General features: G+C 36.7%; 1 protein-coding gene and 1 long non-coding RNA gene across 7 annotated transcripts in view; one reads left to right on the top strand and one right to left on the bottom strand.

Annotated features, from left to right (window-relative positions):
- Positions 1-271: 271 nt before the first annotated feature.
- The window catches only part of LOC18436461 (MLO-like protein 4), a 54,159-nt gene continuing 30,677 nt past the window's right edge, over positions 272-23,753 (top strand). For 2 of the 6 annotated variants that reach the window (XR_016040037.1, XR_016040038.1), the window contains exons 1-13: positions 272-399; positions 511-568; positions 703-938; positions 1,535-1,651; positions 1,762-1,822; positions 2,711-2,808; positions 8,302-8,376; positions 9,652-9,737; positions 15,119-15,168; positions 15,266-15,306; positions 15,411-15,578; positions 15,657-15,697; positions 18,530-18,597. Coding sequence is in view for 4 of the 6 variants with exons in the window: in XM_006846481.4 (XP_006846544.2) it covers positions 274-399; positions 511-568; positions 703-938; positions 1,535-1,651; positions 1,762-1,822; positions 2,711-2,808; positions 8,302-8,376; positions 9,652-9,737; positions 15,119-15,168; positions 15,266-15,306; positions 15,411-15,578; positions 15,662-15,697; positions 18,530-18,597 (1,220 nt within the window). In the remaining 2 variants the exon portion in view is untranslated. Of the gene's footprint in view, positions 400-510; positions 569-702; positions 939-1,534; positions 1,652-1,761; positions 1,823-2,710; positions 2,809-8,301; positions 8,377-8,806; positions 8,988-9,651; positions 9,738-15,118; positions 15,169-15,265; positions 15,307-15,410; positions 15,579-15,656; positions 15,698-18,529; positions 18,598-23,753 lie in introns of those variants that run through there. The other 4 variants (XM_006846481.4, XM_020668559.2, XM_088845823.1 and 1 more) reach the window with 3 other exon arrangements.
- Positions 3,597-23,753, bottom strand: part of LOC148780455 (uncharacterized) — a 52,092-nt gene continuing 31,935 nt past the window's right edge. Inside the window, exon 2 of the long non-coding RNA XR_016040039.1 lies at positions 3,597-3,961. This is a non-coding gene — a long non-coding RNA (uncharacterized LOC148780455). The remainder of the gene's footprint in view (positions 3,962-23,753) is intronic.

Genomic DNA, 23,753 nt, shown 5'->3' with positions numbered 1-23,753 from the left:
AAAGCAGAAGACAATTTTCCGGGAAACAAAAGTTGTTTGGTTTGTTTGAATTTCGAGTAGACAAGGCCAGGAGGGAGGCATGTCAGGGACAGTTTAAACTTTAAATCATCCCATTACTGCCCGCCACATGTCCGAAAGAAGCAAGCACACTCAGAAGACAAACACAGACAAAGAAGACGAGATTTTCAAACTTTGGACTTCTCTAGAGAGAGAGAAGGATGTAAAACTCAGGAAGAAGCACAGTGTACTGTAGAGAGACAGAGAGAGAGAGTGATGGGGATGGAGCTAGAGGTTGGAAGGTCTCTTGCAGAGACTCCTACATGGTCAGTTGCAACAATAACTAGTATAATGGTTGCTCTCTGTTTTGTAGTTCAACGTTGCATTCAACGACTCTTCAAGGTAACAATTCTCAGAACCATCCACTCACTTTTCACTATCTCTCATTTCTTACCCTTGTTCCTTTGAATCATCTCTCTTGCTTCTGTTTTTCTTTTTTCCTGTGTTGTGTAGTGGTTGCAGATGACGAGGAGAAAGGCTCTCTTGGCTGCTCTGGAGAAGATCAAAGAAGGTTGTATTCTTGTATATGTAGTTTTCATCATGTTTTTTTGCTTTAAATGGGTTCATTTTTTTTTTTTTTCTATTTTATTCTAGTTGGGGTTAATTTTGAGGTGGATTTTTTTCTGTTCTTTGTTCTTGTTGAAGAGCTGATGGTCTTCGGGCTGTTATCTCTGTTGCTGGGTCACTGGGCAAGGTGGGTTGCTGAAATCTGTGTGAAAGCCTCTCCGTTGGGGTCGCGATTCTATCCTTGTTCTGTTAAGAATTACAACAGGCTATTGATTCCTTCAGCACAAATGGGGAATTCTAGAGGTTCATACTCTGTTAATCATTCGGTTTTTAGGCAGTGGAAACATGGCTTTCAGCATAGTCATTGCTCTCAGGTAAATGCTGCCCTCCACTATTCTTCTTTTAGTTTTAGAAATTGGTATTTCGGAATGTGGAGCTTTGATTCATAACAGAAGGTGAAAGATGGTTTAAGAAGTGTCCATGAGCATAAAATGCTGCTTAAGAAACATAGAGGGACATTGAAGGTTGGGGCTAAATGTACATGCCTTCATCTAAATTGTCGTGTGTTTTGATTGCTGACGATTAATATGGATAAAAATTATGGAAAGATCTAATAATTTCAACAGATTTCTTAAAAGGACACGGTAAGGGAGTCAACATTCTTCTGAGTCCATTTGCAAAGATTCATCCCAGCATATTCACTAATGGATGTCAATCTTCTATACTGTTGCTATACTCGTTTGTGTACATCAGTCCCTTTGGTAGAAGATCATTCAAGTTCAGGAAAAAGATTTTTTGCTTCCACATGATGGTCTTCTAATGTCTGTTCCTATCTACAGAGCATTTGAAATTTACCTATCTACTTCTTCTCACTAGTCTAAAGTTATTTGTTTATTGATATACATGCAACTTGATTAGTTAGATAGCCTCCTGGGTTGTGTATTTCCAACTTTAAGTGTCTATGATGTAGGGTCACGAACCTTTTGTTTCGTATGAATCTCTGGAGCAGCTTCACCGTTTCTTGTTTGTTCTCGCCGTTACCCATAGTTTCTATTGCTGCTCTACAGTCATTCTTGCAATGATAAAGGTCAGCTCTTCTTTTTATTCTTCAGTCTCTTGAATTAGACATAATAGGTTTAACTATAGATATGTTGCTCAAGTTTTGCTTATATAAATAAAAATGTGGTTCTCATGCAGATATATAGCTGGAGAACTTGGGAAGCTCAAGCAAAGACAATGGCTTGTCAGAATTTACTAGGTTGGTATTCTTCATATTTATTTTATCCCACGCCTGAGGTAGATAAACTTTAGGATCTCTTGAGCCCGGACAAACACATAACCTAGAGGGCAATGACCGGCATCAAGTGATATATTTTAGATTCATAGTAATTTTGAAGATCGGAATTCTCTTAGACCACATTAAATATACATTGCTGAATTGTGGGACTCTTTGCATTTGTCTCATATCAAGAGATACAGAGAGCAAAGCAACCAGCAAGGTGCTTGATCTTAATGCCAAGTAAGGTTTTTTACAATGGTATTATTGTCCTAGAATAGTTATCTTTATTTTTCCTATGCAATAGCATTAGTTGTTGTACTTTATGCATAACTTCAGTGTCACCGTGCATCAAGGGCATTATTAACAGTCACCATAAATGTATTATTATTTATCAAAAGAATGATATGAGTGCCTCATATATTGATATCAGTCTTGGGCAATATTTAGATTGATGATTGTTTGGGGAAACTGTTGAATTACACTCCTGTGTTTTGACAATATCATACTTCCATATGTCTATATATATATATATATACACATGCAGACCCAAACATATGGATGATACATTCGGAAAACGTTCTGCAAACACATGAATATGTTTGCATCTGCCACATAAGTGAGAGAGAGAGAGAGAGAGAGAGAGAGAGAGAGAGAGAGAGAGAGAGAGAGAGAGAGAGAGAGAGAGAGAGAGAGAGAGAGAGAGAGAGAGAGAGAGATTTTTCCATGGATAATGATTGTGTATGCAACTTTACATGCCTATGAATACATTTCGGTATTGCTTTTCTTTTGAGCCTTGACAATGTTTTTATGTTTCTCCATGCAAAATCTCTATTGTTGTATTAACACCTGTGGAAGTTGGTTCTCAAGGGGCTGAAAGGAAGACACTGATTATCAAGCGCCAATCTACTTTTGTATTTCATCATGCATCACACCCATGGAGCAAGAACAAAGTTCTTATATGGATGGTAATGTAATGCTTTGCAGAGATTTCTTTTGTTTGAGTTCTTAATTTGTATGTTCCATACCCGCATTGGGAAGCTTTTTAGCTTCAAAACGTTCTTAAAAATGGACACTCCCACTCCCTTGGAGTCAAATCTACATTATAAGTAATGTGATATGGTATTAGATGTCTCCTATCTTGTATTCGCAAATGCACTAAGAACAGAGCTCTAACAATTGCCATCAAAAGTTGCCTGGAATTGGATTCAACCTGCTAAACAAGCCTGTGAGCCTTATTGAGATTTTTCCTGTGTAAGCCAAGGGATATCCAAGCCCCTTCCTTCTGGTTCCTTGTCCTTGAAAACATAAAGTTGCAGGCCATCATGACCTCATTACCTTCTACACTTGTGTTGTATGGGATGATCATACTGAATCGCTAGCATGCCAGATAATGAGAGATTTGACCTTTTGAGGGAACTTCTTTCCGATTGTAGTGTAATATGGTTCTTTCTTGGACTTATTTGTTTAGTCCTAGACTTGCTCACAGCCTTCTACTCGTCCGCGGTAACTGGTAGTTCTGGTATACATCGGACAAGATAGATTTGAACCTAATTAAGAGCAGTCTATTGCTACTGCATATTGGTTTTGTTTGCATTTAGGTGCTCTTTAGATCTGAAAACTAATTGATGGTGAATTTTCACAACTTATAGTAATTTGGAGGATGACTTATTAGCAAAGAGAGCTTGAAGTTGGACCCTTTTTTAGCTGTTGTTCAGTTTTGCTATTGATTTGTAGGTGGCAAATATGTACGTTCCTTTGTGAAGAGTCTCAGGTTTCTCTGAAGAGACTCAGTGTCCATTGATTAATATGAAATTATGAATATACATGCTTGACTTAAATAAACACATACAAATGACAATAATATAAATAAATCACAGATACTTACACTATACCCAGACTTACCATAAATACAAGATACATTATATATACTGATTACAATATACACCTTCCATATTGACCTTGTAGACGTTATATACTTTCCTTTCATACTCCCCTTCAAACTCAAGATGCTATGAGAGAGAGCAGCTGGAGTTTGAACACTAAGTTGCAGAAACGAACGGTTGGATCTTCAGGTGCATAATGTGACCAATAGAAGCAGTTGTTGCCATGCTCAGATTGCTTGATCAATAAGCACAAAAATTAGTGGCGGATCTGAAAGGACGACACGTGTGATCTAATTGGAGTATATAATAAAATTTTTTTTTTTTTTTTTCAATTTTTTTCTTTTCTTCACGGTCTAGATCACTCACAAGAAGTTCTTTTACAATATAATAAGTTCAAATAAAATAAAAGAAAATAATACAATAGGATCTCAAGAAGTTGAAGCCATTCAAGTCATACTTTTCATTAACAAAAGAAAAGACACAACCTATACACTGGAATAAAAGATATAATAAATAAATATAGAAGAAACAAAAGAGGGTGCTGGATTTACCTCATTCAGGCTTCGTATACCCCACACCGAGTCACCATCTTTCGATGGCACGGGATCTAATGGTTAACCTTCAATCTCAACCGAGAAAGCAAGTTTGGACAAGCCACACCAATGGAATGTGAACCCCTTTGATCACAAACTCAAACCTTAGGTGAATTCCTTTAGCAATTTAGTTTGAAAGAGATGGATTCTCTTTTTGCTACATCCTAAAACCCTTAGCCATAAATCCATAGTTGAGAGATGGGAGAGAGAAGAACTCCATAGCCTAAACCCTTAGTTTTTAAAATGTAGGAGATAGAGATCAAAGAGGTGGAGGGAGTGAGAAAGAGAGGTTTCCAAGATGTGCGAGAGAAACTTTCTAGAGTAGGGCGTGCCCCCTAGATGGATGAGAGAGAGAGAGAGAGAGAGAGAGAGAGAGAGAGAGAGAGAGAGAGAGAGAGAGAGAGAGAAAGTTTTTGGTGTAAAGAATTATGGGCAAGGGGTCCTCCTTTTATAGTGCAAAAATAGGATTTAGAGTTTCTTTAGGATTTCTATGGCTTGCCTCTTCTTGTGGATTGAATATGAACCATTGATCATGAGTGACTTGTGGGGTAAGAGATTTGAACCCTCCATTCTATAGATGGGTCATCAACATGTTATGGAAGGTGCTAGAACCTTTATCCCCCCTTTCCTTTGATCATTATCCCATCAATATAAATCAAATAAAATAATACTAATCATAATGTTGTGGTTTATCAAAAAAATATGCACAAGCCTTATCATGCTTTCTAAAAGATTCATTTAAATCTTTCTCAAGATAAATCACCTTTCCAAATCTCATAATAACTTGACCTCCAAGCCAAAGTTATTACTCTTATCAACTTCAACCCCTATAAAATAGGAAAGACTTCTAAAAGTGGGGCGTGCCACCCAAAAGGTGGCTACGTGAGCCCCACCAACTTAGGGCATGGTGGGCCCATGTGCCCATTGAGCCCCAATGCTTTTTAAATATTTTCTAAAAATTAATAAAATATTTTAGAATTAATTTGAATATTTAAAACATTAAAAAATCAATATCTTCATTTTTATAAATCCCATTATTTTAGATAAAATATCCAGAGATCTAAAAAACTTCAAATAATAATTCTAAAATCATATTATAAAAAAATAAACACAATTAAATTTATTAGATGGGATAAAGATTCATATGGTCTAGGAATAAACATTTGGAGCACTCCACGTTCAATTGTGGACTACGATCCACACTTGCTTTATCAACCGACTTAGTATGTTCCATGACTCACAGTTCATGCGGGGGTTCATTAGTGGGACACCAAGGCCTGGTCGATGAGCTAAAGGGTAATCTCAGTTTTATGGATTTCAGGTTCTCCTTAGAGACGTGTCAATGTCACTTAGACCTGATGCGACCATAGCTCCTATGACGCATAGGGTATCTCTCGCACATACGTAAGCTTCACTCTAAAAGGTGGTTCGCTTTCCTAAAAAGGCTATCATTATGCATGCCGTGTGATGGTACATAGATGAGGCTTTGGCCCCCGTCTCTGAAGTCCATTATCACACACAAAGGGTGACACAGTCCCTCGGCTCACTCATTCGGGCATACTCTGACCTCATCAAGGGATGACCTATTAGAACCTTTATTGGATAGTTTTCTATGCCTAGGTAACATATGTTTTTCCAACCAGACTGACATAGCATGTCAAGCACAATTTAGTATCAGCAAACATAATTTGCTTAGTATGGTCCACAAGGGACCACACTCCCATTGAGTTCATGTTCTACTGTATCATTTCATTTTACAAGTACTCATAAGGCCTTTAATGGCCACACTCACCCAACAGGATCAACAAGCCTCAGAAACAAAAGGAAAAAACAGAGCGACAAATCAGAGTTTAACAATGAACAAAAACTTTAAATCTTCACCGGAGACAAAAGCAGTTGAGACAAAACTCGGTGCGGATCTGAGACCGATTCAACAGCTTGCAGACCAAAACAGACATGACCAAGTAATAGATGAACAGACTCAATCATATAGAGAAAATATAAGATCGAGTAACAAAAACTCGATCATCAGCAGACCGACAGGCCGTTGGAACATGCTGGATTGAGTAACAGAAAAATTGATCATCTGACAGGATCGAGTAACAGAAAACTCAAACATCAGAAAAGATTATTTTGGAGGGGTGTTTTTAGGTAAAAGTTTAGAGGCGCAATGACTATCAGCTCAGATAGGTCAAGTTTCAGAGGGGCAATTATAGTATCAGCTCAAAGTGGCAGATGAGATTTCAGAAAGATTTGGACCCTGAGATCAAGATCCATAGGCAAAAACAGGCAATGGGGTGGTTTTTTACGAATGGGGCAGATCGACCGTTTTTAGAGGCCATTTTTTAGAGGTGGTGCAAAGGGAAAACAGTGCGGCTCAGTTTGCTTTAGGGAACTTGGTATAGTAGACCAAAATGTTCCTTGAAGGTTATGTATAGAAAATAACTTTTCACAATGTAAAAGTCTCTTCTACTTTTCGTTTTAAGTGGACACGATGCAAACAAAGAGAAAACTGCATATCTTAGACAGTGTAGGGAAGAAACAATTGTGCAGCTGGTTTTACAGACGTAGAGAGAGAGAGAGGTAGAGAGATAAAAACGCCGGAGACCCACAAATAGTACAGATGGTCGAAAATGAAAACAAGTCGGAAATCCTAGCCAAATAAATGAAGCCTATCAGAAATTGCAGAGCAACGGTGGAATCGGAAGACATAAAAAGAGATGAGAGACATGCTGATTTATATGTGAAGATCGATTGAGAATGCTTCAAATCAGACCTCAAATCTGTACAGTGGATCATATAAATTGATTTTTTTTTTGATCGAAGGGTTTTAGAGCAATTTTGACAGATGTATTTGGCTGTCTGGGGGAGTGGCTTATTTTAGGGGTGGCATTTGACATCCATGAAAAGAAGGCTTAATAGAAGACAACCCCGATCATAGTATAGCAAAACTACAAAACAAGAGCAAAACCAGAAAAACAAGAAGAGTGAGGTGTTGGTCTAACATAAAACAGGAAGAGACAGGTGTTGGTCTAACATAAAACAGGAAGAGACAGGTGTTGGTCAATGGTATCAGGGCTTAGATCTTGAAACTTCACCTTTCAAAAAGGGGCTTGGATTATGAAGAATCCTCATTGATTATTTTACCAGTTGACAAACTACAAAATCTTCGATTTTTCGATTGTTAATAAAATTCTTCAATCACAGACGAAAAACCCTGGATCTCTCGTATGGACCAAAGAGGCAGGAGCAAAGATATCCTAGATCTTGAAGAAACTTGCAAAAGTGAAGGTATTATTTCTGCAACTTCAGGGATCAACGATTTTTCTTTTAATATGTACAACCTTTTCTTTGCAACCCTAACTGATCAATCCTACTATGTTGTTACTGCTGACGATGTCGATGAACTTCTTGCATTTATTTGCACGCCCATGGATGATCTACTCAAAGGAAGAAGTTTGGTAAATATCAACCTGACTCTGATACCATGTGAAGAGTCTCAGCTTTCTCTGAAGAGACTCAGTGTCCATTGATTAATATGAATATACAGGCTTGTCTTAAATAGACAAATACAAATGACAAGAATAGAAATAAATCACAAATGCTTATATTATTTCCAGACTTACCATAAATACAAGATATTGTACCTACCCTTACCATATATACTGATCACAATATATACCTTCCATATTAACGCGGTAGACATTATATACTTTCGTTTCACACCTACAACGACAAGTGATTCCTTCCAAGATGCCATGTGAAATAGTCCTTTTATGTTTATTTGTGTTTTCCTCAAAGAAAACTATTAATGTGATCTCCTTTTGACTTGACTTGTTGATTCCTAGGTTAAAGCCTCATATAAGTATAGGTGCACAAGAAAGGAGTCCATTTCTTAAGATGTGCTGAACGCGATTATTCTGCAATATTATTCTTATGCCTGTTGCCAGTATCTAATAGCTTTTATGTGCTTCTTGTGCAGCTTTGTTTTATACGTCAATTCTGGAGCTCTATAAATAGGGCAGATTATATAGCACTGCGCTCAGGATTTATAAGCGTGAGCTTTTTTCCTATAATGAATATGGACCACTGTTTATAGACATTGTTTGGAAACAAGTATATCGAATAAAGTTATACCATTATGCACATTGACTTCATTACCATTTTGCAAATTGTTTCCTTATTAGTATTGCCCATTAATATGAATTCTGTAAGATCTCAAGAAAAATTATATAGCGTGCCATTAAGAAAATCACATTAAGGATGATAGATGAGGAGTTTATCATTGGAAAATATGGCATATTTTCTGCAAAATGAGCTTTCCAGCAGATGTTGCTATGTGTGGCTGAAATAGTTGCAATATTTTGCCAAATTGAAGGGAATTTTTTGACCGTTGTTGGTGTTGTATTACTATTATCTCTATGTTTAGTTTTCGAATGTTTGGAATATAAAATGATGTTTTATTTTGTATGCAGTTGCTGGTTTTTGTGATAAAATGCATCAGCATCTCAAACACAAGATGAAGTGACTTTGTCACATGTCCTACATATTTTTCAATAGAATATATAGGACAATATACAATAGCTCCCCTAAATCTGAGTGGCAGTAAATGCAATGAGAGCCTGGAAGATAGCAGCCAATGTACAAAGTGGAAGTGCCTTGATATTAGTATGAAATTCCTCGCTAAAACTAGATCGTTTTTAATGATAAAGTCTCAACAAATGCATTTTGCTTGGTATGTGCACAACTAGGGTTTGTTGCCATGGACATTGTACTTTTGTTCTCACAGTGTAGAGTAAACAGATAAATGAGGGAAAGGCCATAATGATGAAGAAATCTAGCCTGGTTGGCCGAACTACTAGACATAGCTCCACGCTTAATCTTATGACTAGAGTGGTCCATAGTTATTTTTTTTCTTGCCATCCTTCTGTCAAATTCGCACAAACGAGACCCAAAATGCCACAGTAGAATGATGATCATCTGAAGGACCATCCTAAACAGCACTGATGTGTGCAAATACTTATAGCAGACACCTCGAAGTCTATAAGAATGGCCTTTTCAGCTTATGTTTGGTCAATTTATTTGCATAAATGCCCAAGATTTTATCAGCTAAAAGAAAAGGACTGTTCCTGATTTCTGCATTGTTTTCTTTCCTAATGTTTGCTATGTTAATCTTAAATTGTTAACTTAGTTTAAATCAGATCTCACCCCGTCGTTGAAGAATGTTTTCTTTATTTTGTTTATGTTTTCTGTGAGGTCATCCTGTTTGGCCTAAACAATTTCCAAATAATACAACTTGCTCACTTACATCTTTATCATTATTTTGTTGTAGAATCACGACCTACCGTTCTCTTATGATTTTCATAAATATATGTTGCGTAGCATGGAGGACGAATTCCGTGACACTGTAGGCATCAGGTACATCATTTACTCAATACTTGAAAGTTGTAACTATTGGATACATGTTCCATTTTTATTTCTATGGTGTATAAGGTGCTATTCTATGGGTTTGTGGCCTTTAAAGGCCTAGATAGCTTGTAAAAAATAATATTTATAATGGATTATGCACTCAAATGGGAGTGTGTATATCGATTGATAAAGGATTGGGCAGTTTATGGCCTTAGTTACGTCCAAAACCTTTAGCCTTGGGCATGTGGCAATACCGAGAAGGGTTCACAGTGGTTCATCCCTTATTAAGGTCGTATGGATGCCCACAGATGATGTTTGTAGGCCAAAAAAACTTTGTGCTTTCTTGTGTGCAGTTGTAGGCCTATGAGAGTAAGGGTCGAAGCCTTAACAAACTTTTGTATGTCATGTACACTTGACAGTTGCATTACCTGGAAGTAGCCCTATAGCGACACGTGTACATATGCATGGAGAGCCCCCTTTGAACTGTAGTTCCACTATTTATTTAGGCTAATTTTGACAAGTCAATCATGAGCCTTTGCATAAGACTGCGGGTCATGGGTTACTGGGTCAGGTGGAGTGCCCTTATATTCACTTATTTTGACCCTTTGGTACCAATCCACTTCTAGATAGTTTATTTTTGGTATTAAAAATGTTTCTTTGAATTTTAAAAACTCTTTTTTAAGAAATTTTAAAATTTATTTCTGCTGTAAAATCTTTGAAAATGGTATTTTCAAAATTTTCAAAATAAAGAAGGGCACATTTGGGGCCCCTGGATCCAGCCCTGCATGTGTGCCACTCTCACAACGTGTGGCCTATGAGGCCCATGGGGGTGGCACACACCATTTATTTTTATGTGGTAATTTTTTAATTAAAGTTAGTTATGTCAAAATAATTTTCTTGCAAAAATAAAGATTGTTTCCTAGCTTTGTGGGAGTTTGTTTTGACTAAATAAAAGGTATCTTTGACTTTCTACAAATTTCGAAGATGATAATAAGAAGTTCTTAATTAACGTTAGTTATGTCAAAATAATCTTCTTATAAAAGAAAAGATTGTTTCCTAGCTTTGTGGGAGTTTGTTTTGACTAAATAAAAGTTATCTTTGACTTCCCACAAATTTGGAAGATGATAATAGGAAGTTCTAGATTGGATATAATCATGTTTAAATTAGAAGTTGGATTTGTGCCAAATTATATGGGGATAAGGTTCCTAATAATCCTCTCAAAATCATGAAGACTGGTTTGTAGGATGGATGACTTAAATTTGTTCTCTCTCACCCCACAAATTTTCTACGTTCCTATTGGTCAAGCTTTGTCATTGGATATGCAATACCTAAAGAAGGAATTCTAAATCAAATAGGAGAAGAAATTATTTCTATTTTAATACAATTCAACCCCTCTCTCTCAACATGCATAGTTCTCTCTTCTCCATGCACCAAATTTCTCTCGCATTCTCTCTGTCTCTCGTTAAAATTCATTTTTCTCTCTGCTTCCTTCCAAAAAGGTCATGCCACCCAAAATTTGATAAGACAGGTGGCACATTGAAACCCTAATTATGGTTTTGTTCCAAAGGGGTCCTAAAAACCCTAGTTAGTTTTTCCTGCTCTCTAAAACCCTATAGTAAGACATCTTGCTTGTGAAATCTTCCCATCTCTGAAGTTCTAGCAAGATCACAATGGACAAAAATGCGCTGTCGATCGGGTGTATCAAGTCCTTTGGGGTATCCCTAGGCATGATCAAGTAAATCTTCTTAGTTGTTTTTATTTATTTTGTAGTTATATTGCATACTATTGGTGATTTTCTAGAAAAATATATTGTACTTAAATTCATAGTGGAAGGCTAGATATTGTTCCTGGGTTGTGTTTATTTGCTTGGCAATAAAAGGAACGGTCCTAGGTTGTATTTATGGTTTTATTTTTGATTTATAGCGGTGTGTTGTGGCTCATGTAAGTGGAATTCAGGTATATTAGTAAAAATTGAAAAGGAAATTTTTTGAATCTATTACATTGAGTTCCACATAGCCACACATTCATTTTTTGTAGTCATTGATGTTTACTTCATCATTGTCACTTGGAAGATAAGGGAATCTCTATTTGTTTTAATACTTCATAGTAATATCCTTGATGAGTAGAAGTTGCATTTAGAAAGAAACATAGAACTATGTTTACGTTTTTGTATTTAAACATAGCACTATGTTTCAATACTTCACAGTAATATCCTTGGTGTAGAAGTTGCATTTTAGAAAGAAACATAGCACTATGTTTACATTTTTGTATTTAAACAATGAAACAAATACAAATTTGTAATGTTTTCCCATAGTTATAGTGGTAATACCTTGGAGTAACATCTTGTTGATTTGGTAAATATGATGGTCATGTCTTATGGCATTCATAGATTAGTATTCTTCCTATGGTTCGAATGACAGCATTGTGAAGTGGCTTATGAAAATGGAAATCACTAAAGTGTGGTTGGTTCTTCCTAGGGAATTTATGTTAAGTGCATTTTCCTTGGAGCTAACTTTTTAACTTGTAAGACGATAATAATTGGATCTTACATATGTATAGAGAGACCCCTTAGAGATTCTAATTATGATAATTCATGTACTCATAATGCACATAAGAAACTATATATCAAAATCGTTTGCGATGCAATTTTAAAATTCGCAAATGATTAGAAAAAACTATCTGTTCATGTCAAATGGCTACACACAAACAGATAAAACATCAAAATGACTGAGGTTAAGAGCGGGTCCATGTAATAGTGAAGTAACAAAAGAATTAACAAGGTATTTTCTTATGCTGGATTACTAGTGAGGCATGTAGCTCCCTGTGGTAAAAGGTTTAAATGGGAACTCTAAAATGCTAGTTTTTTTTTATTAATAAATATTTTACTCTCTCCATCATTTATTTGGTATTGTATAGTGCAGGCCACCAATGTAAGCAGAAGTTCAAGCAAAGTAAAACAGGAATATTTTAATAGAAAACTGAAAATTCAAATGGATATGAATCTATCAAAAGCAAGCAACAAACAATTGATATCCATGCCAATGAGGTTCACACTGAGAGAGTAAAGCATCCCTTTATTGCTCAATCATCCAAAGTACAATTCACGTTTTTTGAAAGAGCCTTACATACTAGGCGAAACTGACCCTCACAAAAAATTAAATAAAAGTACAAAACAAAAGACTAATAGACCTGGACCAAAATAACTTTCTCAACATAAAAAAATTGGGAAAATAACCTATACCCCCTCCCTATGATTTCCATCCCTATTATGGGTTCACCAAAATCCTTTATATGCGTCAAGTTTAAAACTTTGGAATGGTTAGGCCCCAATTATGCGTTCTTTTGTTCTTTTTAGAAGCTTCATTCGTTTGTTTTACTAGATGCGAAACCCATCTATATTTTTTTTTATGACTTTATATACAATTTTTATTGATAATAATAGTAATAATAACAATAACAACAACAATATATTGTTAAATAGTTATCTTATAGGTATTTTGATAAATTTCTTTAATGAATGAATAAATAATAGTAAAAATCCATTAACAATAGTAGTGAAGATCTGGATTAATCATTTTGCAAGTCCAAAATATATTGATGCAATTATAAAATAGGTCATCTATTAAAAAAAATTATTTTCTTTTCAAGTTTAAATTTGTAGAGTGGGTCTACGACGGTAAGATTGGTTTTGGGCAACAAAAGAGAAAGGGAAGGGAGTTGACTAATGGATGGGTTTGCCATTTTGTAAAACAAAAAGATCAAATTTGTTAAAAGAACAAAGAAAAAGATCAATTTTGTAAAATAAGAGCAAGTTATGTACAAATACTTTTGGGGGGAGTGAGGGTCAATTACCAAATGGGCACTCATTTGCTCGAAATTACGAGCACAATCCCTTGCGACGTTTTTTTCCTTCCTATGTTGCCCCCCTGTCCGGCAATGCAAATACCAGACATGAGGATGACTAATTTTCTTTCAAAGTAAAGGAGCTGTCTGGCGTTTGAGTTGCCGGGTAGTTCTCCTCGTTTTAGTTTTTATTGTTGTTTGTTCAAAATACTGGACAACAATTTTCGATTTCTAACCCTCTACAGGCCCCATTTCACTGATCTCACTCTCTCTTTTCCCTTTTCTCTGCACTCGCCATCTCTTTCCTCAAGCTCAAGCCCAACCCTCTCTGCAACCTTCGAGCCCAGCCCTCTTTCTCTTCACGGAGCAGGCTTCTCAAGCCCTACCGAGCCCTTCTTTGCCTCATTTATCTGCAGCTTTCATAGAAAACCATCCCTCTGAGAAGAAAAGTCCCTCGCATCTTTGAGAAGAAGACTGATCTTGCTGAGTTACTTTATTTTTTGTTATAGTTGCATATTAATAGAACAACACACTAGGGCATATTTGCATAATTAATTATGCAACCATCATACAAAAGTAAAGTAACTCCCCTAGATCTCAGCAAGATAGGTTTTCTCAGAGAAGCAAAGGATTTTTCTTCTCAGAGGGGCGGTTTTCCATGAAAGTTGCAGAGAAATGAGGCGAGGAAGGGCTCTGTAGGGCTTGCTTGCTCCGCAACGACAGAGAGGCCTGGGTTTGAAGGTCGTAGAGAGGGTTGGGGTTGGGCTTGAGGAAAGAGATGGCAAGAGTAGAGAAAAGAGAGAGCGAGATCAGCGAAATGGGGCTTGTAGGGGGTTAGAATGCCCAAGTTGTTGTCCGGTATTTCGAACCGGACAATAAACAACTATAAGAACTTAAATGAGGAGAGCTGTCCAGTAATTCAACCACTGGACAACTCTTTTACTTTGAAAGAAAATTAGTCTTCCTGTCTGTTATTTACGTTGCCGACAAGAGGGCAACTTAGGAAAAAAACAGCGCTATAGAGGTGGTGCTCATAATTTCGGATAAATGCACATTTGGTAATTGGGGGGTTAACGGTCCCAAGATTTTGAACTTGGAGGTCATTTTCCCATTAAAATAACGTATAATGTTACATGACTAGTAGTCGGTCCTAGCGCATTTGCCAAAAAAACAGCATGAATACTGAATGCATCTTCATGAACCACAAATTCTGGAAAAATCATCACATATCGCCAGAGTCCCATGACATTATAAAGCCATCAACACCATTCTTTTGCAATTTGGGCCTATGTAAGACTAGAAATGGCTGTTTGGCCATGCTTGACTCGTATCTAGTTGGATTAGGTTTGCATCACATATTAAGTTATTTTGGTGATAATGCTTTTATTTTCCTATCTCATGAAATGTGATCGTAGTTTGTTTAGACTCTCATCATGCATGCTTATTTTCAGAAGTTGTTGCTCTTTTAGAACCTTAATTACTTTCTTTTTTTAATTAGTATAATAAACTATGTTCTAATGGATTGCTAATGTTAATGATTCATGCAGTTGGCCTCTCTGGTTTTATGCCATTCTCTGTGTTTTCGCAAACATTCACGGTATTTTTCTTGGGCATATAGCTGTTATTGTACAAACTATGTCTTTGTCTCTTTATCAGTTCACGTTAAACTGATGGGTCATTTGTTAATATGCCAGGGACAAATATATTTTTCTGGTTGTCTTTTATTCCTGCAATCGTAAGCATTGACTCCTTGTAGTATATCTACAATTTATTGTTTGATTGTGCTAAATTGCTATTGACTGATGCATAGTTTAATTTATCATTTCAATTGCACTGCAGTTGATCCTTTTGGTCGGTACCAAAATGCACCATGTAGTGGCTCAATTAGCTATTGAAATAATAACAACAGACAGTCCTGTAGAAACTCAATTAAATCCACGTGATGGTCTCTTTTGGTTTGGGAAGCCTAAGCTTATGCTATGGTTGATTCAATTTATATCTTTTCAGGTAAGTAAATGAGTCACATCTTATTTTCTAGCTATCTCATGGTTGTTCTTCACTTATATATGTTTTTGATGTGCATAGTGCAGAATGCTTTTGAAATGGCAACATATATTTGGTCACAGGTAACATAAGTTTTTCTTTTGGACTAAATCACTAGTGTTTTTTTCCATTGGTTGGTATGGTATCTTTCTTTTGAAGGGATCATTCAAGTTCCATGTTAGCTAATAATGAGCACTATGAACTTTCTATTTTCTACATATTCTTGTTATGGAAAAACTCTTGTATAATACATGTTAGCTAATAAGGAGTATTATGAACTTTCTATGTTCTACATATTCTTGTTAAGCAATGACTCTTGTGCCTATTAGACAACATAGAACATATATTCTCATTCATGTGTACTTTCTATATTTTAGATCATTATATGTGAAAGAGTTGTAGTGTCATCTATACTACATGTTTTAACTTGTGTGTACTAAGCAATGAGAGAGAATCTTGCTCAATCCTCTCTTCTCCTCACATCTCCTTCTCTTCACTTAGTATCAAAGTTTTGAAGATCCTAAATGCTTGCATTATTTTCTCTGGATTTGGGAATGGATACAAGATGAATGAGGACTGAATCTCAGCAGCACATATTTGATTTATTCTCTCCAGGTGGGACTTTAGATGCAGAGGTTTGTCACCTCTAGCTTTATTTGAGGATAAAAGTTCGCTGGATGCTCATGCTACCTTTGACTAGTCAAGTTATTATTGGTATGAGTCAATAGGATACATTAGACATTCTAAGCAGCATGTATCATTGCGGTTCAGATGTTCAATAAAGCGAACCACATTAGATGGTTCAGAGACTTGAATATGTACATAGAGATTTAAAAGAGAGAATGAAATCTCATAAATTGCTCTATGCCAAAGACAACTGAAAATAGTGGTACACAAATTATTCCAAGAAATGGAATTACACCCAAATGGACAGATCATTTTGGCCATGGAATACTCCAATGTTTAAGCACTGTGGGGGTTCTTTCATTCCATCGACCGAGCTATTGACATGTCTCCATGTATGTCGGAGTGAAATGTCAAATGTGGGATTATTCAGATTCCTCTCCAACCTGCTAAGGGACTTCATAATGTTGACTAGGTCGAGACCATAGGTGAGAAAGAAGCCCAAGGATCCTCCTCTCAATTTTTTGTCTATTTTTTTTTTTTGGGGGGTAGTTCAGTGGTAAGAACAGAACTTGAGATGCAGCATTGTTAAACATCGACTACTAACCCACAGTTAAGCTGGGCTAGCAAATGACTGCCCTTTCTCATTCCATAAAACCTCAGTTTCAGGACTCCAAACATCATGCCTTGGCATTTATAAGTTTGAGATAAGTGTTTCGGGACTCCAAGCATACAGTAGAATATGCCTATCATAATATCTTAATAACTTACTGCCTAAAATAAACTTTATTCAAACTGAATAAAACTTAACAACTTTATGAAATAAATAGATAATAGTAACAATAAATCAGATAGAATAAATATGGCAAGACTTACTGACATTTTGCTTAGTGTTATCCCCTTAGGGCTTAACACACCCCACACCCAATCACTTGACCAACGGCGCACTTGATGTACAAAAGATAGATGGTCTCTTTGTAGACAATCCCTTATTAAAAATATATCCTCTTTGGGGGGCAATCCTCCTTACAAGCCATTTTGAGGGGCTGGTCCTCCATTAGATTTCTTTTAGTTTTCCCTTGTGCTCCTTTCTACTTGCTACTCTCTCCCTATTTAGTTTCTTTTGAAACACTATCGCTTCATGTAACCAACCTTAATCTCTATCCAATATGTATCTTACTTTAATAGAAATCCAACTCTATTATCCTACCCAACCTAGTCAACATATCCATTCAAATAAGAAATTGAACCTAAATCACTAAACAATAGAAAATTACTCTTCATACATGATGCACCTTATCAACCAAGATTAGGGTCATATCAATGATGAGCACACCTTTCTCATGAGATCATCCCAATTCAGCATTTGAATATTAGCCCTATTACCATAATTGCTTGGACTTAGGCAAGGAGAAATTTCCATGGGGAATGCATTTTGTACAATGTTTTTTATTAATATTTTTTAGAATCATAAATTTTGTAAAATATTATAAAAACCCTAATGATGCACAAAATAAATGGCACACAATAGATACAATAAAAAAGAAATTTTTATTAATTAAACTTTATTTCATTAAGAAATATTTTTTTTATATTCCTTTGAGGTGTAGTTTGTGTAACAAGAATTCCCAAGAATACAATAAAAAATATCATGATGCAATACATCACGACAACCAATAAGAATACAGGGGAGCTGATTTTTAACTGATAAAAATCTTCTTTATAAACGAGTTCACACTTTACGACATCCAAAAGCATAACAAGTTCCTTTATTTGCAACTTTACACTCTACAACATCCAAAATCATTATCGAGAGGGCATGTATGATAGCAAATAAAATCCAAGTGAATCAACTTCTTGAGCTATTGTTGCCCCTTCGAGTAGCTTGTGGTGAAATCTAAAAAGGGATTGGGATCTCATGGAGATCGCTCTCTAGGAGCGCTGGAGCAAGATCCGGAAGCTGGAATGACACTGAATATGAGATTCTAGTAACTATGCCTATTACAAGTTATGATTAATCAATCAAGTATTGTTAGATCTTTCATTTTAATAATACGTGGCTATAGAACTTTTTATGGTTATTTGGAATGCAATGATATTGATAACAATGCAATAGTTATCTTACACTCTAAATTAGCTGATTCATTATGACATATATTTTAAGGTCTTTGCATATTCTGAATGTGTTATGGTTTTAGAGTGGTCAAGTGATAGTTTATTTCATCATTGCTACTTACTTTTTCTTCTTGGATAATCATGCAAACATTTTATAAGTTGATACTTTTGTGTAGTGGGAAATGAAAGCACCTTCTTGTTTCATGAGCAACCATGGATTCATTCTTTTCCGTGTGATATCTGGGTAAGTTTTCTAGTTTATTTTACTACTCCCATTTGTGTCCTCTTGATATTTGGCAGTATAGCTTACCGCATTTTGCCCTAGCTTGTGTGTTTATATTGCCAATTCCAAGCTACATACATTATTTGTTTCCTTTTAAGGAAGATGCTTGTAGTTGTACATGGGATTATTTGATGAAATCAAGATTATACAAAACTTCCAATATATGGTGTTGAGTTAGTATGATAGTGGAGAATTTTGTAGCTGCTTTATTTCTACCTTAAAAGGTACAGGCTTAATTTGTTTTTGTTCCACGCCTCTTTACAGAATGGAGTGATTGAAAATGATGCCTGAAGTAATCGGGGCCTTTATCAATTGGATATATACCCAAATGTTTTTGGAGTGAAGCACAATTTACTACTATCTGCATTATCATTAGAACTATAGCCTGTTTACTTGAGAACAATTTCATATTTCATGTACTACTTGTGGTCCACATCCATGTTATGATCACTTTGTGTATTTAGATGCTCATACTTTGTAGATATACCAGGTTCAGTTCATGATATTGCATGATATGCCATAGATGTTTATTTCTTGCCCCATGGTCAGATGGAATACAAGTCTTTTCTTATCATGTTATCTTTATGAAAGGTCTCCTTTCAGGAATACATGTCATTCTTCCATATTTAATTCAAAATAAAGAGAGAATCTATCTACATGGTGTGATTTGTATGGTCTTAAGTGAATTATGCTTTCTGATCTCGCAACACTGTTTCCTAGTCATACGATCAACCTCAAATGGATGACATAAATTCTTAATTCTTACTTCTTAGTTCCATTAAGAGTGCTCTTCTACTAACTTATTCTCATAGGAGCACTATCTCCTAAGGAAATCGTCCTATGGTGGTCCATTTACTTTCTCAGATATACCTTGATCCATGGCTCATTTGATATAAGAACTTGTTGCTCCACACTATTTAATTTCCTTAATGATAAATTTTTGTACCATAAAATACTCAAATTCCTATATAACCTTTATTGCTTCCCTTCAATCATGTTATTGAACTCAATTTCTTTGCAGAGGCTTCCTTCTTTCCTTGTTTGCAATAAGCAATGCAAGAACTTGAAGCTCTTGAGGGCAATTCCGCCAAAGAATTGGTTGAGCTGGTAGAAGAGAATAACCTTTCTGAGTGTTGTTTACAAGGTCAATATTAATCTTGATGGATGTTATGAAAGTAAAACTGGGCTAGCTGCTAAAGGGTACATAGGCAAACAAGGGATCTGCAAAGCATGCAGTATACATTCCCATACGACACTTGTACTTGTGTTAATAAAGGAATTTTTATGGGACCATAAAAATGTTTTGGTTGCAATCAAAGACTAACCTCGTCATTAACCAATTGTGAAGGATGCCTCTCTCCATGTTGCTTATGTTCGAGATGTGTCTCCATGTGACCTGTTTCGTTAGCATAACTATGTAAATAAAGCCATCATCAGTTAAGAATGTGATATGTGCTTAAGAGCTCATTAATGTGGTCCTCCATTTCTGAGGACATTGTTAAAGGTTGGCAAAACACTAGAGCCACTTGTACTTGCAATGCTTAACGCCTAGCCCAATCAGTTCTAGTGTAATTAAGACCAGACCATAGAAGCTCATTAGATAGGTTGGAATGGGATCGGGCATGTCAATTTGTCGTGTTTGTTCTTTGAATCATTATATAAAATTCAGACTGCCTCGCTCCTTGAGGCAGGCCAAGGCCCTAGGCACCTTGCCTAGGGCTAGGCAGGTTCTTGGGGATTGGGGCATTTCTAGGTGTCTGCCTAGATGGCGAAGGCATCATCTAGCTGGAACCTGGCGCCTTGGCATCTACCAGTGTACAGAAAATAGACTTGGCCCTTGGCCGAGAGGAGTAACTCTGCCAAGTCTGAGTGGGCTCGGCCAAGTCACACTTGGTCGAGTTAGGTACACCCCAAAAATAGTAAAAAAAGCTAAACAAAAATCTAAAAGACCTTTAAAAATAAGAAGTAGGATTAATAAAATCATTAGGAGAGTAAATAAGATCAATAAAGCTATGAAAGATAGATTATTGAAAAAGTGGATTTATACCCTGAAGATTTCAGAAAATTTTAGAAAAAGGGGAAAATATGAAAGTTCTCAAAAGATCTTAAATGTAACAAAATCTTATATTGTTTTGTATTTTTTATACAATTTCTAGCATTTATTTGGGCCTGATGAGTTGTACATCTAACTCGCCAGGAAATTGCCTCGCCTATAGGGCGAGGCCGAGTTACTTCGCCGAGGCCAAGTCAGCTGAGCCCAGTTACTTGGCCGAGTCCGAGTCCCTGCACACTGGCATCTACTATGATGTGGACTATATGGCTCAAGAAAAAGTGCTCATCCTTGAGAGCCAGGAGTCTCAGATGAGTGGGATAGTGGACCATATTTGTGGAATGGTGATCTTATCGGCTGCTGCTCTCATTCATAGACTTCAAACATAATTGTAGTCTAATTCTTCAATTTTAGCCGATTTCTATCATGGGGTCTAGCCATTGGTTGTGCCCCAATGCATCCCCCACCCCCGACCACCCCTATCTCTCCCACAACTGGGGGGGAACCACTCAACTACACTTATGGCGGGTATATTTTGTGCAAATCAGGCCCTGCCAGAGTTGGATCTCAGAAGAGGCCACTCCTGCCAGACCTTCTTATCATTTTCAGGCCCTATGAGCAGTTTCATTGTCAAGGAAGCACAGGTTCTCCTTCAAGCCATCAAACTATTTGAGTATTGGTGGGATACCTCGCTTCTTGTGGAATGGCACTCCAAAAACGTTACTGCCGAGGCCTCTAAGTCCTCCCCTTGCCCGTGGAGATGGGAGCCCATTTTGAGCAAAATTTCAAAATCACAAGTGCCCTATCAGTATTTTTTATCCATGCATTAAGAGAGGCCACCTCAGCAGCCACTGCGCTTGCCAAGGAAGCAGCGGTTGCTCACAATTTTCATTTATTCAGCACAGAATGTAAGGCCAGGCTGTTTTGCAAAGTTTTTAGTTACTTCCTTCTTGTATTTTTTGCTCCCTGTTTGTAAGGGGCCACATGCTTTGTTAATCTTCCTTTCTACAAACTGCCCCTAGCTGCAAAGTGGGCATAACTTTTTGTAGAACTTTTCGTAAAAAACAAGAATTCAACCTCGATTAAGGTATGGACTTCAAGCCTTGTAGATCTTCAAGAAGGCCATGCCATACTAAAATGTTCCCCTCATTTTTTAAACTCATTTTCTCGTCAGCCTAGTTTTATGATTTCCGTGATGATTCTTATGAAGTTGAGAAATTCAACTTTATATAATCATTATCATCATAGCCTTTTCCCAATTAATTGGGGTTGGCTACGCGAATCTAGGTCCGTCATTTTACTCAATTAAAGGCCATATCCCTAGTGAGGCCATGAGTTCATGTATCTTTTCTCACTACTTCCAACCATGTCCTTTTTGGGGCTACCCCTTTCCCTTTTTGAGCCTTCCACTTGAACTAACATCTCCTAACAGGTGTTTTACTAGTTTGCACTACACATGGCCTTCTCTCTCTCATCATATCGCCTATTAGCGGCACACCTAAATTTTCTCGAATGGATTCATTTCAAATTCTATCCTTTCTTGTCTTGCCACTTATCCATCTCAACATCCTCATCTCCGCTACACTCATTCTATGGGAATATTGTTTTTTGTTTGCCCAATATGCAAGCGGGTCTCATAGCTGTCCAATAGAACTTGCCCTTCAGCTTCATTGGTTTGTAGCGATCACATATCCGCCCACCCAGTTCCAATTCTATGTGCGATATTTTCCTCAATCTCTCCATTTTTCTGGATTGTTGACCTAAGATATCGAAAGTGCGGTTTTTTTGGTATTTTCTGGTCATCAATCCTAACTACTTCCTCGTCTCTACTCCTACACTCCTACTTGTATTTCATATATTTTGTTTTAGTCCAGTTAATTTTAAAATCTATAAATTCTAAAGCATCCCTCCAAAGTTCTAACTTTGTGTTGACGTTGTTTCGAGTCTCATCGATCAAAACTGTCATCCGCGAACAACATGCACCACGGTACCTCATCTTGTAGGTGCCTAATTAAGTCGTCTATAACTATGACAAAGAGGTATGGGCTCAATGGTGATCCCTGATGTAAGCCTATTGTCACTGAAAACTCACTAGTCTCTCCACTATTTGTCTGTATACTAGTTAGCGCTCCATCATACATATCTCTCACCAGTCGCTGTAATGTCTGAAGACTCTTTTCTTTTCTAACACCCACCAAATCAAATCTCGAGGTACTCTATCATAAGTTTTCTCTAGAGCAATAAAGACCATGTGGAGGTTTTTTCCCTTCGCCCTAAACTTCTCAATCAATTGTTTAAGCAGGAAAATCCCCTCGGTTGTTGATCTCCCCAGCATAAAACCAAATTGGTTTTCAGATACACTCGCTTCATGCCTTAGTCGTTGCTCAATCACTCTCTCCCACAACTTCATAGTATGGCACATAAGATTGATCTCTCGATAGTTTTCATAATTCTGTATGTCTTCTTTGTTCTTGTAAATAGGTACCACAATACTTTTCCTCCATTCATCTGACATTTTCTTTGTTTTCAACACCTTGTTGAACAACTTTGTCAGCTAGTTAGTGCCAATCTCCCCCATGCACTTTCAAACCTCTATCAGAATACCATATGGTCCTATAGCTTTTCCTATCTTCATCCTTTTCAAAGCTTCTTTCACTTTGGATATCCTAATCCTACGAATGTATCGATGACCCCTCGCCCTCATATCCCAATGGTTCCTTTTACTACTATATTCCTATTGTGTTCGTCATTTAATAATTTTTTAAAATAAACTCTCTACCTTTCGTTGATCTTTTCATTTTTTAGCCTCACTCTTAATGCATTTAATATGGTCTAGATCCCTACATTTTTTCACTTTTGCCAATTTGAAGAAATTTGACTTATATATCTATAATGCTACGGAACAATTGAAGCTTGAACAGGTTGATACCTATGATGCATTTGAACTTTGTATATCCAGCTGATTAAAATAAAAGTGAAGCAAATGAGTTGCCCGATTATTGTTTATACTGTTTCCAATGCAGTCAGGACCTACTTACATTGATAATAATGAGGTTCATCCTCCAAT

This window comes from Amborella trichopoda, chromosome 9 (assembly GCF_054954075.1).
Source record: "Amborella trichopoda isolate Santa Cruz 75 chromosome 9, AtrichopodaSantaCruz75HAP2 v2.0, whole genome shotgun sequence".
Classification (NCBI taxonomy): Eukaryota; Viridiplantae; Streptophyta; class Magnoliopsida; order Amborellales; family Amborellaceae; genus Amborella; species Amborella trichopoda.
Note: the sequence above shows the minus strand (reverse complement) of the source record. Positions and strands in the feature narration are given on the sequence as shown.